At 36.3% G+C, this 15549-nt stretch overlaps 1 protein-coding gene across 2 annotated transcripts; it reads left to right on the top strand.

Annotated features, from left to right (window-relative positions):
- The first annotated feature begins 6030 nt into the window (after window positions 1–6030).
- LOC107951038 (cyclin-D3-1) lies at window positions 6031–8023 on the top strand. 2 transcript variants are annotated; one of them, XM_016885926.2, is made up of 4 exons: window positions 6031–6915; window positions 6994–7195; window positions 7279–7409; window positions 7495–8023. In XM_016885926.2, the coding sequence occupies exons 1-4, from the start codon at window positions 6439–6441 to the stop codon at window positions 7780–7782; spliced, it is 1098 nt and encodes a 365-aa protein (XP_016741415.1). In that variant the 5' UTR covers window positions 6031–6438; the 3' UTR covers window positions 7783–8023. The 2 variants fall into 2 exon arrangements, with proteins under 2 accessions (XP_016741415.1, XP_040940635.1); XM_041084701.1 differs by having other exon boundaries at window positions 6200–6915; window positions 7492–8023.
- The last annotated feature ends 7526 nt before the right edge of the window (window positions 8024–15549 follow it).

Raw genomic sequence — 15549 nt, 5'->3', positions numbered from 1 at the left:
ATACGAGGATCCGACAATTCGGGCAGTAATTCTTGATGAATTCCTTCAAAATCCAAACGTTTGGCATGTGAAGGTCCCATTGGTGAACTAGGCTACTGTGGAGATGCATCAATCAGATAGAGTATTATGGCAATTTAGATTCTGACAACCGATTCCCGTGGCACCCGAAGTGTTAGATGATAAGCACAAAGTTGACTTACGGCATCTGCATACAGATTGGCTGAGATTCTGGTCACACTATATCAAAATATGAGAAAATCGGTATGATTATATACCTACTCGGGAATCGATTAGCGTGTATGCCGGAATACATGCCATGGTTTAGGATCCATGGCAAGCCATATTTATTGTCGAAAGAGGAGAGGTGACGACAAATTCATGCCCAAAGGGAACGACGGGGCTTTTTAAATTCAAGAAGAAGGGACGACGATGCAGGCCCATCAACAGCGCCCACACAATCATTAGGCCCAACAGTTCAACCAACAACACCTACATCACAGCCTTTTCAAATTATGCCAGGTGCGTATTCTAGCCTTTATATGTATCCTAACCCTTATATGTTTCCTTTTCCTAGTCCTATGGCAGGTTGGAATCCATGGCCCGGTTCATCTCCGTTCCCGATTACTCCGAGTCAACCTCCGATCTATAGGCCACCGTCGCATAAGGGATCGCACGAGGTGCCATCAGGGAGTTCATCTTTCTACCAATCCCCATCACCTTATGTGATCCAAACACCTCCACCATGGGTGATACAAAAATCGCCGCAATCATTATTCTATCAAGGTGGGTCACTCTCCCAACACCCACAACCAGATCCCTTGTTGGAGGAACCACAACCCCCACTGGAAGTTGATCGAATGAGGAATCCAGCACGGACCCGTCGACGGCCCCCATGTGGCACTGATTCCGACCGCCACGAATATTGATTTTTTTAATATATTTATACAAAATTTTTTATATTGTTTCATTTAATAAAAATAAAAGTTTTTTTTGAATAAGACAATTTTAATACAACATAGTTTCATTTAATAAAATATAAATAATACAACATAGTTTTTTACGACAACTATCAACTATTTCGATTTGGACATGATCTACTTGTATGGCCTAGGTTCCTACACCATCCGCACAACTTCTGATGATTGGTTACTTCTCGGATATCCATATTGATACATATTCTAGTCGAGCAAGGTCGACCCTTTGGTTTGCGACGTAATTCTCTATCCGGTAACAGCTTAAACGGAGCAAACGATACAGATGACCACTTACGTTCATCTGGGACAGGTGGGAATACGTGTCTCCAAACGTTGTACATGGTTTCCAGTTTGTACACTTCGTCGACGTAGCTCATGGGATCTAGACGGAGATTCTGACAAGCTGCAATTACATGAGCGCATGGATAACGAAGTGCGTCAAACATCCCACAGTCGCAAGTTTTATTTCTCAAGTGTACACGATATTGCCCGCCAATAATACCTTCGTGCGGTCTGTCAAACTCCGTCACACGAAACCAAAGGTTGTCTCAATCGTGACAGACTGTGTGCATGGTGTTCGCCCGCGCCTTCGCCTTGTTAATTTCTTGCAATACATTTGCGCACTATACACGACCTCCTTACTTTGGCCTTTATAACTCTTTGCTCGCTTCGAAAATAGTTCCGTTAAATGAAAATTTGTCTCTCGAACAACCGATGTTATCGGTAAATGACGTGTTCCTTTTAGAATAGAATTTATACATTCAGCCAGGTTTGAGGTCATATGACCATATCGTAGGCTGTCGTCGTATGCTTGTGTCCACTGTTCAAAAGGTATATTACAGAGGTAGTCTGCGCCTTTTTCGTTAACTGAATGCAAAACCGCCAACATCTCATGAAACGGTCATTACTTATCTCATACCCTGCCAATATAGGTTGATAGCGAAAATTACAAACCATTTTTCCATTTAAAATAAATTCAATATTACAAACAAAATTACATTAATAGATATTAAATACCCATGTTGGTAACTTGTCGTTTTTCACTTGTAAATCAAAATTGCCCGTAGTAGTTGGACGCAACATGCCTTAGGCAATACCGATGGTATGTACGATGCCACAGGCTTCTCTGTTGCTCAATTGCGGCTAGTATTCCGGTGCCCCGATCCGATATGACGCAGATATTAGGTTGGGGGCAAACATGCCTTCTTAACCTAGAAAGAAAGAACTTCCAGTCATCAGTTGACTCCCCCGGTGTTATTGCAAACGTAATTGGAAGGATTCTTCCACTGCCATCCTGTGTCACAACTAGCAATAGCTGATGGGTATATCTACCGTATATAAAGGTATCGTTAATTTGTACCAATGGCTTGTAATATAGAAATGTGTCTCGGTATTACTTAAAGCTTCAGAACAGACGCTTAAATACTTGGCATCTACGGAGCAATCGGTCGTTGTAGTACTCAGTTTCCATTTCAAGGTCTGTTACGCAACTTGGGACGTATCTCTCTAGTACCTGACACCACTGCCACACTTCATTATGTGAAGCGTCCCACCCACCAAGAATCTTTTCCAACGCCTTCTGCTTAGCTATCCAAGCCTTACGGTAAGAAGGCGTGTACCTCAACTGGCTACAAATATTGGCAATTAAGATCGACACTGAAGTTTTAGGATCGGCCTTCACCGTCGATAGTATTAAGGTAGTTAACATATCTGAATTCATCTTGGGATGATCTTCTAAAACGCCTGTCAACGAAGTACGTTAAAAAATGCAACAGTACGTAATAACAATACTATTAAAAAACTCTAAACGGCTAGTGATACTGTACCGGCAGCACATGTATGTGGACCTTTGTACTTTTTTTATCTCCCACAAGCCTATTTTTTTCCTCAACGAGGCCATGATTTTCCATGAACATGTACCGTCTTGCACTGCACACTTGGCCTTAAACTTATTGGATTTGGATTTAACCATGTTGTAGTTAACCCTATTCATGATGCTATGTTATTTTAATGCACCAAGAAAACTATCTTTATTGGAAAACTCCTTACCAACTTCTAATTCACCTGAATCCAATGAGGAACTTGTACGGTCACGCCTTCTGTGTGGTAGATCTGGAAACTCCAACGCATCATCTTGAGATAGATCGACATTATGCATGTAGGTTGGAGGCGAGTACGCCCTGAATCGCGGATCTTCTTCTTCATCATCTGAACCCTCTTTAAGATCTTCAAGTATGGTTGGAACAGGCTCTGGTTCAGAAAATAATGCAACTTCTGCACCATCGAGGCCGGCCTCTCAAGGTGGATCCGCATCGAACTCATTATCTGACCCATCATCATGTGCAACATAGAAGGTCCTCTCGTCGGTGGACGCCGTAGGGAGTACATCATCCCTACTTATGGACATTTCATAACGTCTCCAATTAGATGTGAATTGCCAACCACTAGAAGTTGATGCCATTCCCCTGTACGTATTTCCAGCATTAAACATCGACCTACTGAGGTGCATGTCTCATCCACTAACGGAATGTCGTGCAGGGGTTGGGTATTCCATACTGCTGCTAAACACAGACACTTTCGTGTTTTGCCACCCACTAACGGAGTGTCGGGCAGAGGTCGTGTATTCGTCTCGACCAGTAGTAAATGTTGAAGCTGCAAATACATCATTTGGCGATGAAAATTATACATATAACTCAAGATATGGTGATTCACTAGCGAAATGAGTCTGCCCATTACCTCCAAGCTACAAGCGACTTTGATGTCGAATGAGTCATATGTCATAGGATCAACTGAAGCACAAAATCGATACTTAATAGACAAAACTTTCACTGGCGTCGTTCCGAAGATTTTGTGCCTAATTCTCTTACGAAGTTCTGTCAAATCTATATTCTGGTTAAAAACCAGTCTCGTTGTGTTCTCCGATAAAAAAACACCGTTCTCGGTGTTACAAACCTCACTATCATAATAAATAACAGCACTAATACGTTCACTAATCTTCAATTTCTTTTCTTCTTAACCTCTCTAATTTTTTTGTTGTAAGTTATGCAACCTGAGAATAAAATTTGGCTCATTTATAGCCTCATTTTTCTACGAACTACTGTAGCAAAAGAACGTCCACGTGGGAGCTTTTTTTTGAAATTTTGCTAACAGTGCATCCTACTTGAAGCGTTTTTGACACTACTTGTTTAGAAACGTCTACTCAGAATTATTTTTCTACGAACTACTGTAGTAAAAGAGCATTTACATGGGAGTTTTTTCTAGAAATTTTGCTGACAGTGCATCCTGCTTGAAGCGTTTTCGACATTATTTGTTCAGAAATGTTTACTCAGAATTATTTTTCTATGAACTGCTGTAGCAAAAGAGCGTCCATATGAGAGCTTTTTCTAAAAATTTTGCTGAAAGTGCATCCTGCTTGAAGCAGACACTATTTGTTCAGAAACGTCTGCTCATAATTATTCTTGCTAAAACCCTAAACCTTAAACCCTAAGACAAAAAAAATTATATTTCTTATATGTTTTTTTTCTAATACCCTAAACACAAATTTATTTTAAAAAACTAAACCCTAATTTAATAAATTAACCCTAATACCTTAAACTCTAATTTAGTATTTAAAATTAATAGTTAATTTAATGAATTAATCTTAGAACCCTAAATCTTAATTCAATTAATTTTTTCTCAAAACCTTAAACTTAACATAGCGCCAGTATGTATATATGTTGCAATCATGTTATCTTTGAGAATTTTTTTTCGTGTATGTATATTGGAAATTAATAATTAAAAAAATCAGAAATGAGCTTGTTACAAAGTAAAAAAAACTTAGCCGGTGATCAAAAATAAAATGATCTAAGCCATTGATAAGGGAAAAAAACCTAAACGCTGAAGTAATCGAATTACCAAGTTGTTGTTTATACGTTAAGAGTTATTTAAGGGTTTTTTACTAAAACATTATAAGAAATAAAATATTAAAATAGTATGTTTAAACCATTATGTATCAATTAACCCTAAACCCTAAATCAATCCCTAATTTAATCAATTAACCCTAATATCCTAAACTCTAATTTAATATTTAGTATTTAAAATTAATTGTTAATTTATAACCCAATTCAATTAATTTTTTTCCTAAAACCCCTAAACCTTAAAACCCTAAAAAATCTTAACTTAAAAAAACCCTAACCCTAAATTCTAAAAAACCTTAACCCTAAATCAATTAAATAATAAAACCCTAACCCTAAAAAAAGGCAAAACGCTACCCTTAGGGGAGCATTTTGTCCATGTCAGCAAAGCGCGCCCTTAAAAACGAGTTTTGTGCTGACATAGACAAAGCGCTCCCCTAAAGAAGCGTTTTGCTGATACGTACTCTGAAATCGCACTTATGTGAACACATTTTCGTGGAAAACAGCCTAATCCGATAAAAAATCCAACAGACGACCCATTTCCGTAATTATATTTTTTAAAGGGCCTTTTTGAGTAAAATGGCCATTTGTTTTGTTGTGATAACATTTTGTTTCCCTCCCACCCAGTTGTCAATTTTTATGAATTTTCCCCTGCAACACAAAACAGTTTGACAGCCTTTTTTCAGAGCTACCATAAATGATATTCCTCTATCTTCCCCACTCAAATCAAATAAAAGAAAAGCAAATGCCCACAACCTTCATTCTTCACCCAGCCATTGAGAGTTCCAAAACCTAAAATCAACTCCAACTCATCATATTTTAATTCAAAAAAACAATCACACCTATTTCTTTTTTATTATAGAAAATTGCTCAAACCTAATTTATTAAGATTGAAATATTAAATTATTTTAAGAAATTAAATTAATAAAAACTATTTAAATTCTAAAGACTAGTTGGCAAAAAATCTAAGAACTAATAGTTCGGAGGTTATTTTCTTGTCTCGTGGATTGTGTACATTGGCATCCTTTCACCCTTTTTTATTTATCTCACTTTATTTATTTTATATATTACAAATATAAATTATTAAAACTCCAGAAAAAATAATTATAAAAAGTTAATTTCCTATATTATTATAAATGTTTATCACAACAAAATTAACAATCATGATATAAGTTTGTAACGTGAAATATGAATGGGGTCCAATTGCAGAGAGTGAAGGTAAAGAATGTCACGTGTCCGGTAAATGCGTTGCATGGGCCATGATTCAGCTCTGGGACTGGGTCGAGTTTCCCTTGTTAAATTACAAAACTTTTCTTCCTCCGACTCCCTACTACTTAAGTTGTACTAAGTACTACGCCCATCCTTTGATGCTGAGCAGAGCAGCCATTAGAGCCTACCCATCCCTCAAAACAAATACTCGTCCTTAGCCTACTGCTCACCCCTCAGAGACATGCCTCTGCCTCTGTCTTCTAGCCTCTCTTTCTTCTTCTTCTTCATCTTCTTCTCTGTTCTATAATGGAAGCAAAGATCTGAATAGGAGTGGCGGTGTTTTTTCTTTTTTGGTGGAACAAATGGCTTTCAATCATCAACACTCTTCATTTGTTCTCGATGCTCTTTATTGTTCAGAAGAAAACTGGGAGGAGGATGAAGATGAGCGTTGCTTCAATAATGGGATTAATGATAATGATAATGATAATCAATTAAACCCTTTTCCGATCTTGTTAGAACAAGATTTGTTCTGGGAAGATGATGAGCTTTCTTCTTTATTTACAAAGGAAGAACGGAATCAACTGTACGATAGTCTTCAAACCAATGGGAATCTAGCTGGGGCTCGCCGTGAAGCTGTGGAATGGGTGTTGAAAGTCAGTGCTCACTATTCCTTCTCTGCTCTCACTGCTCTTCTTGCTGTCAACTATCTCGATAGGTTCTTGTTTAGCTTCCGGTTTCAAAGTGAGAAGCCATGGATGACTCAACTAGCTGCTGTTGCTTGTCTTTCTCTTGCAGCCAAAGTGGAGGAAACCCAAGTGCCTCTCCTACTGGATTTACAAGTACATATGTTTGGTTAATAGCCAAGTTTGTTGTCATTCTATTCATTTGCTTGGTCTCATAGATGTTAATCTGTTCAGGTGGAGGAGACCAGATATGTGTTTGAGGCCAAAACTATCCAAAGAATGGAGATTTTGGTGCTCTCTTCCCTTCAATGGAAGATGAACCCTGTCACCCCATTTTCATTCCTTGATTACATTACCAGGAGGCTTGGATTAAAGGACCATCTCTGCTGGGAATTTCTTAGGAGATGCCACCGCATTCTGCTCTCTCTCATTTCAGGTTAATTGGATGCACTCTGTAATCTGTTGCCTTAAATTTTCATCTTTTTATTCTCAAATTCTTTTATTAAATTCCATGGGCAGATTCTAGGTTCATGTGCTACCTTCCTTCTGTAATGGCCACTTCTACAATGCTGCATGTTGTGGATAGTGTAGAGCCAAATCTTAGAGTAGAATACTACAACCAGATATTAGGCATCCTGGGAATTGACAAGGTATTGTCCATCTCCAATTTTTCTAAAATTTCTCTATGCAAAATTCAGCCTGATCCTAATTTTCCCAATTCAACTTGTAAAGCAGGAGAAGGTAAATGAATGCGGTGAGTTGATAATGGAATGGGCAACAACAAGAGTAGAAGGCAACCAATCAAACAAGCGCAGGTTTAGTTCCATCCCAGGGAGCCCAAATGGGGTAATGGACGTCTCGTTTAGTTCCGATAGCTCAAACGATTCCTGGGCTGTGGCATCATCCGCATCAGTGTCTTCATCACCTGAGCCTATGTCCAAGAAGACCAGAACTCAACAAGACCAGCTTCTGGAAAGGCTATCCCACCATGCTCCTTCAGATTTTCTCACCATTCCTCACTGAATTCCCTCTTTTCAATTTCAGACTACAAAAATAATTAGTCCTTGTAATAATATTGCTGTTCTTTTTCCATGATGCAAAGTTAAATTGCTTACCATCTCTGCATCTTGAGTCGATTGGTGACGAAATCTAGAATCAGAGATGGTTTGCATTTTATCCGGAAATTAAATCAAGTAAAAAAAACCAAACAAATATGAAATGCAGAGTCCATGCATTAATGCTTAGGCTTTTTTTTGTTCTACTATGAACATAATGTTAATTTCAGCACTTCGTTTTAATATATATAATTTAGAAAAGAAAGAAAACGGGTCTTCTTGTTTTTTATTTCTTACACAAGATTGAAATACATACGAAGGGTATGCATGCATGTATGTATGTACGTATGTATATATTTGTAGGTATGTGTATTTAAATGTAAACGCAGTGGCGGAATGGAATAGAAGAGCGGGAGGATTGAAAGTACACACACATAAGAAGAAGAATTTTTGTTTGCATGTGAAGAGAGGAACATGTTGTCGGCCACTGGTGAGTTTAGAGTAAATTTCGTGACTATAATTTTGGGTGTTTGACCTCGTTGGAAGAGCCCTTTTTCGTTTGAAAATTTTAGCCCCCCCTGGTGGTCACCAACTTACTGAAGCTGGAGTCAGACAACAGCTGTAAACACCGTCCATCCTCCTATATCCTAGTATAAAATTAAAAATACCATAGTCTCACCCATTTTACTTTACATTTGGTTTTTGTCTTAAATAGTAATCACTATAACTAATGGATATTTTGTGATTTCAATTTTCTTTTATAAAAATATTATGGAAGACTATTTATTAAGAATTAGATTGTATTTTGATCTATCTATTTAAAAATCAATTTAATATAAAAATCAAAATGTACTTTAAATTTTAGTATAAAAATTTTCATAATACTTTCGCCTTCTATTAGAAATTATTGCATTGACTTGGGATGGAGTAGAATTGTAGATTAAGGTGATTTGAATCAGGTTTTGGTCAGCAAATGGAAGTGATGTGAGGTCTGGGATTTCGACCGCTCACCTAAACCATAAGGTTTCAAATGCCAAATCTGAATGCAGGGACCGATGGGGGACTCCAATCCTCAAAGCTGAAGTCAATGAGAGACAGCTCACTCTTTTCACAATGAAATGCATGCACAAGTTAACTAGGCTTAATTCTGTATTTTAACTTCTGAATTTAATAGCACCTCCAAATTATATATATATATATATAATAATTTGATAGTTGAGTTGTTTTTTTCTATTTACTATTTTTGGTACCTTTTGTAACTTTATTAAATTTGATAGTGTCATACTTTAAATTTTTAATATGTGACAATTTTCTCTTCAAAATTTTGAAAATGATGAAAGTATTTTAAAAAATTATTAGAAAATTATTAAAAGAGTTTCAACAAAGTATATGCAAATTTTAAAAAAAATTAAAAAAAAAAACCTAACTCATTGTTCCCGAAGATAGAAAAACCAAAACAATGGCTAGTATTTGGATTTCAAGCATCAAAAATAAAGAAAATTTACTTCCACAATGTAGAACTAGAACTTTAGTTGCAAAAATTGTTGTCTATCAAGCTTATCAATCTTCTTTCCCAAAATGGAAGCCTTTAGCTCAGTTAAAAAACCTTGATTTGAAATTGAGGGGGGAGTTGGAGGAATTTTTGTATCATGAGGAATTATTTTGGCAACAAAATTCACGTTGTTAGTGGATTCAAGATGGGGACAGAAATACTAGGTACTTCCATGGTCAGACCATCATTTGGCATTGAAAGAGCAACATTGATGCTTTGATTTTAGATAATGGTGAATGGTGCTATGACGAAGATATGTTGAAAGTTGCGACTATACATTTTTTCTACTCTTTGTACTCAATTGAGGGATTTGTGGTGGGTAACTATTCGCTTCGAGGTTGCTTTCCAAAGATTAATGTTGGACATCTAGAGGTCTTAAATAACACTGTTACCTTAGAGGAGGTGAAACAAGCTCTCTATTAGATGAGCCCACTGAAGGCTTTTGGGATCAACAGCTTTCCTGCACAATTCTACCATAATAATTGGGAAGTGGTGGCTGAATCTGTTTATCAGATGGTTTATGATATGTTTTGTGGCAACAAGTTGCCTGTTGGTCTAACTAGAATGCTTCTTGTACTTATTCCTAAAGTACCAGATTTGGTATACATCTCTCAGTTTTAGTCAACCAGTTTATTTTATGTGCTCTACAAGGTGCTCTAGAAAATGATTGTTAATTGGCTTCGCAAGGTTCTCACAAGTATTATAACCCCCTAATCAGGTGATCTTTATGATGGGGAAGAATACCAATGATAACATCCGTATAGCTTTGGAGGTGCCCTAGAAAATTATTATTAATCCAACTATTTAAGAATGGTCCTCTCCTTTCCCACCTTTTATTTGTAGATAACTTGGTTCTCATTTTCAAAGTTGATTTGGATCAAGCGAGGGTTGTTATTTACACTTTCAACATGTTTAGCCAATTTTTGAGCCACAAAATTAATGCGTCTAAAACACAAAATTTCTTTTGTCATAATACAGAGTTAGCAATACAGATCAACAGAAAGCTTGGGTTTCAGAGGATCTTAGGCTTGGAGAAGTACCTTGGAGTGCCTTTTTTTCATGAATGAGTTAAAAAGGAGATTTATAATTCTGTTGTTGAAAAAGTATGTAATCATCTCAATAGATTGGACACGAGTCTTCTCTTATTGGTGGGTCGTATCACTTTAGCAAGATCGATGTTACTCTCAATCACGAATTATTTTATACAGTTGATTTTGCTTCCTTGGCTATCTGCAAAAAAATTGAAAAGATTGTTAGAAACTTTGTATGAGGATCGATAGGTAAAGCCAAGAAGCTTGCCTTTGTTAATTGGGAACAGTGTTGTCAGCCTTTATCTTATGGTGGCCTTAGTCTCGAAAGCTTAAAAAATTAGAACATGGCTTTTATGTTCAAATTTGGTTTTAAAATTCTGACTAATACAAGTGCATTCTAAGAGTAAGGGATAAAGTTAAAGACCATTGCTTGGTTTCCATTACTCGCAAGAACTGCTCCTTTATTTGGAAATCCATATCAAAGATATGAGAAGATTTAGAAAGTTGTTTTACTATGGTCAGTTGGTGTTGACTGTTGCATAAAGTTTTGGACAAATAATTGGATCAACAAACTTGTTTCGTTAGCGAGATTCCACATGAATAATAAAGTGGGCAACATCAATTCGTGAGATGGTAAATGAGTGGGAAATTAGAAGTGGGAATTATTTGCTATATGATTTCCATATTTGATAGTTTTTCATATAAATAGGATGTGTCCACTAAAAGATAACATTAGACCTAATAAGGTTATTTAGAGGTAGAATAGGAATGACCATTTCTCTACTTCTGAAGCTTACAAGTTTATTGTGGCTACCAATCATTTTTATGAAGACAAAATTTGAAGAGTTGCATGAAAGTTATTGTGTCCTCGGTAGGTTTAGTTTTACTACTGCATGGTATATTATTGACGATTGCTAAAATATGTCGTTAAGGTATGGAGAACAATCCTTATTGCACATTTTTTGGGAATCTCATTGAAACAACCCTTCACACACTCAAGGATTATCAGGTGATGAAAATAGTTTGGAAGCAGCTTATCTCCTCACATATAGTTGATAGGTTCTTCTCGCCTCCATTTAATGAATGGTTACTGGAGAACATTCTCAATAGGAATGGTATTAACCAAGATAGCATGGATTGGAGAATCCTTTTAGCATGGATTATAGAAACCTTTTTGTGGTCATTTGTTGGTGGAAATGGATGCAACAAAATGCCTTTATTTTCAGGAATGATAATTGTAATTCCTATGAGATTATTGCTTAGGCTAAATCATAGACCATAAACATTGGTATATTAGAGGTGGTGATAGTTTTAGAATGAACTCACATGTTCTATAGTCAAATGGAGTTTGTCGAAATGTGGTTAGATTAAATCAAATGCAGATAGTGCTATCCAATGAAATAACATAGAGATATGATAGCTCAGTTACTTCAGAATCATGTTGTAAACTGGTTGTTGGGTTATAATATGAAATGTTGGTTATACTAACCTCAATAATGTAGAAATATGGGCAATCATAGATGGACTTTGCTTTATCTAGGAGTTGGGATATAGAAAGGTCATGGTTGAGAGTGACAATAGGGATATGGTGCAGATGCTAAAAGAAAGTACAAATGTCTTAAGCAATCAACTACTGGTACGAAGTGTAACACCCTATACCCGACCCAATTTGTCGAATCCAAATATAGGATGTCACAATACTTACATACTTAACAAAAATATTCAACTTATGAAAACCCTACTGGATGTACTTCTTATTTATTTATAATCTTTTCTAAGTCAAAAGATTTGAATGAAACGTTTATAATGTATAATAGAACTCTTAAAAGTAGTATAAAACATTACAAATTAAATCTTTGATAAGGCAGATATATTCGTGGCGTACCACCGTTCGTATTTAATTGAATAGTTTTATAATTTTGCATGCTTTACGTTTTAGTATTTTTGTTAATTAGCTAGTTAATTAGTTTAATTAAACTCAAATTCATTGTCTGTCTTACAATTCTATCTAGCGAGTAGTTGTTTAGACTCTTTATTTGAATGTTTGTAGCTAAAATTCACTCAATCGCGGACTCTTGTAGGTTCAATCATTGGAGTACTCTTGTACCCTATTGTACAAATTATATTACAACTGACATGTCACACTTGCAGACACCGCACGTAGTTATTCTGATTTGATTGTTGTATCAGTATTGATTTTTTCTCAATTAAGGTGTTCGCGCACCGAGGCTGGCAAGCAGTCAACACTTCATTAGATAGTTTTTTAAAGCATTGTGTATTCGTAGGAATGAATCGATAGTTCTCCAAAACACTGGGCGTCTGTATTACTAGCTCTTGAGCCCTAGGTGTCTGTGAGCGTATATCGATATAGTAATCCATGTATTTGTCCTTGAGTCCATATCTGGTTAATAGGGGCTAAACATAAGTATGATCGTTATAAACAAGTATAAAAATGGAATGTGATATGATAAAGAAAGTGGAAAATTAATTCATTCAATATGTACAATAACAAGAATGAGAAACGAAAAGCATGTGAAAGATCATGTGTATTGTGAGTTAAGAGCCCTAAGGTCCAATTGATAAATTATTTAATAATACATGGTTACTATTTTATGTCATAATAAAGAAACTATTGATGTGTTTATAGTTCTTAAATGTCATGTCTATTTCTTTAATTGTATATACATATATGTTATGTTTGAAATCAAATTACGGTAGCACCACTAATCATCCAATGCTCAACGTGCAAACATATTTGTTTTGTACATAGGTATCAGATGAAGATAAATCTTGTTTGTACAGCTCAATGGTATACATCTCATCTCACCAAAGTCCCTGTTACATTTCTTGAAATTTCATTAGTGATGGCATATACCTAAGTCTAAACAACTAGAAGAGTCTTGTATGATGTATTAAGTGCTTGCATTATAGGTCAAATGGAATGAATTAATGGTTAAATATGTCACATCAGAATATCTTTAAGGACTTATATTTAGAATAATTTTAGGATCTAGTTGAATACATGGTAAGTTGGTGGAACTTTACCAGGAATTTTGGGAAAATTTGTGTCCGACAGGTAAATAGTTGAGTTCTAATTCTGGTATGGTTAGGATGGAACCAGTTGGTTCCATAGTGGGCAACATAATGACTTTTGGCAATTGGCTAGAAGGGTTTGGGAGACTGTATATAAGAGTTATATGTTTTGGTAAAGCAGGACGTATTGGAAAGAGATAAAACTCCTTTTTAATTCAGTCTATAATTTTTTTTCTTTTATTTGCTTTGCCTTCTTCAGTTGCTTCAGAAAATAAGACAAGTTAGGAGAGCTCTGTATGGAGTCATAGTTGTGAGAAACGAGGGCTAGATGTAGAGAAATCGAGTATCTGGTAAGCTCTCTTATCATTCTTTACATAAGGATTCGAGAAAAGGGAAAATAAAGGCTCTTAATAAGTTTTTGTAAATTAGATTTTGGGTTTTAAGATTTAATAACTTTAATTTAACAGATAATCGGTTGTCATAAGCATGATATGAGGGCGAATAAGGTTCTAGTATAGGGAACAAACTAAGCTGACGAGGGGAAATGATTTAAGATGAGTTTCTATACTCTGTACTGGGTGAGGATAATGTTAAGTTGTTAAACAAATTGTGTTGTGATTATTCTAGGTTATTTGAGTTTGTCATTGTATACAAAGGTGGTGATGGAGTATGTTGTGAATGTATGATTTGATACAAGTATGTAAGTTTTCTATGTGTGATTATTGAATGTTAAATGAATATTATGTGTGCTGAAAATATGGTGTACTTAGTGTTATGTATTAAGTATTTTGATTGCATGATATGTATGATTATATTGTATGCGGAGAGTAGAGGTATTTACTTTTTCGGGATAGATAGAATAGTAACAGCGAAAAAGAGGAATGGGTGGATAGATAGGGAAATGGAATTTCCATTAGATTTTGCAATCCCATGTTGCTGGGTGCAAACCATGACGTGCGAAGCTCCGAGCCTTACAGAGGGGACACTGCGATGTTTGATTATCAAGATAGATATGAGACAAAATGATATCGACTGGCTCGTTAGAGTAAAATTGTGGCAACAATTATTGATTAGTCCTTCGGGGCGACACCGTGACGATAATTTACATGTTCTATGGGACGACATCATGACAGTGGTAAGGTCTTACAGGGCGACACCTCAAAAGAGGTATAATATGTAAGACCATAACTCGGTTATGGCGACCAGTAGAGTTTGATAGGACATTAAACATGGGGTTATAAAGTGTAAAACCATGGCCCGGTTATGGCAACCAAAGTAATCCGTCGGGACAGTAAACACGGATTAGTCTGCCAGGAAATAAATCATGGGGTTACACATGTGAAGTCTGCAAATTAGTATACCTAGAGACACACCAAGATACAAAGTAGAAGTCGCAGTGTGACATGTGTGACAAGTCACAAGATTGAATGAACTTGGTGCATTTAGGAAACACAAACTAACGAGATAATTAGAGAATTCGCCAAAGGCGATGATGAGTGAAAACTAATGAGATGTTTCAACCTAGTTATGTGTGAAAGGAGGGAGAGACTCCTTAGATAATGGGGTAATGCAAGGTACACCATGAGGACTCCGCTAGGGAAGCCGTGAATTTCATATTGTTCAAGCAGTTACGGAATAGGCTGTAAAAGGACACAGTCTTAATTTGTAAATTGACAAAGAGGTAGCAAAAAATTTGGGTAGATCGACAAAAGTCTTCATGGAAGTATATGCTTGCTCAAGGATGAATAATCAATAAAGTTTGCCAGAGAGTAGAAAAAAGCGGAAGTCCATCAGGAACATGAAAAATGGTAAAGATCTTGATATACCAATGGTAGAAACCTTATCAGAATGCTCGAGTAAGAGGTAGTATGACGGGAAGTACTCGTCTAATGGAGCATCTCAAAGGAATAGATTGAAAGAGCGAGTATTATGGGAATACGTTGGGGATATTAGTTCACTAAGGAAAAGAGGGTATTAAAAAGAGAAGTTACTCTAGTAAGGACATGCAGTTACGATAATTATTTGGGTAAATGCCCATCATCGCCAGCTAAAAGTAGTGAATACGAGTATTAGGGATGTGGAACAACGATAAATGGGGGTAATACCTGTAAGAAGACAT

This window comes from Gossypium hirsutum, chromosome A02 (genome assembly GCF_007990345.1).
Source record: "Gossypium hirsutum isolate 1008001.06 chromosome A02, Gossypium_hirsutum_v2.1, whole genome shotgun sequence".
Classification (NCBI taxonomy): Eukaryota; Viridiplantae; Streptophyta; class Magnoliopsida; order Malvales; family Malvaceae; genus Gossypium; species Gossypium hirsutum.
Note: the sequence above shows the minus strand (reverse complement) of the source record. Positions and strands in the feature narration are given on the sequence as shown.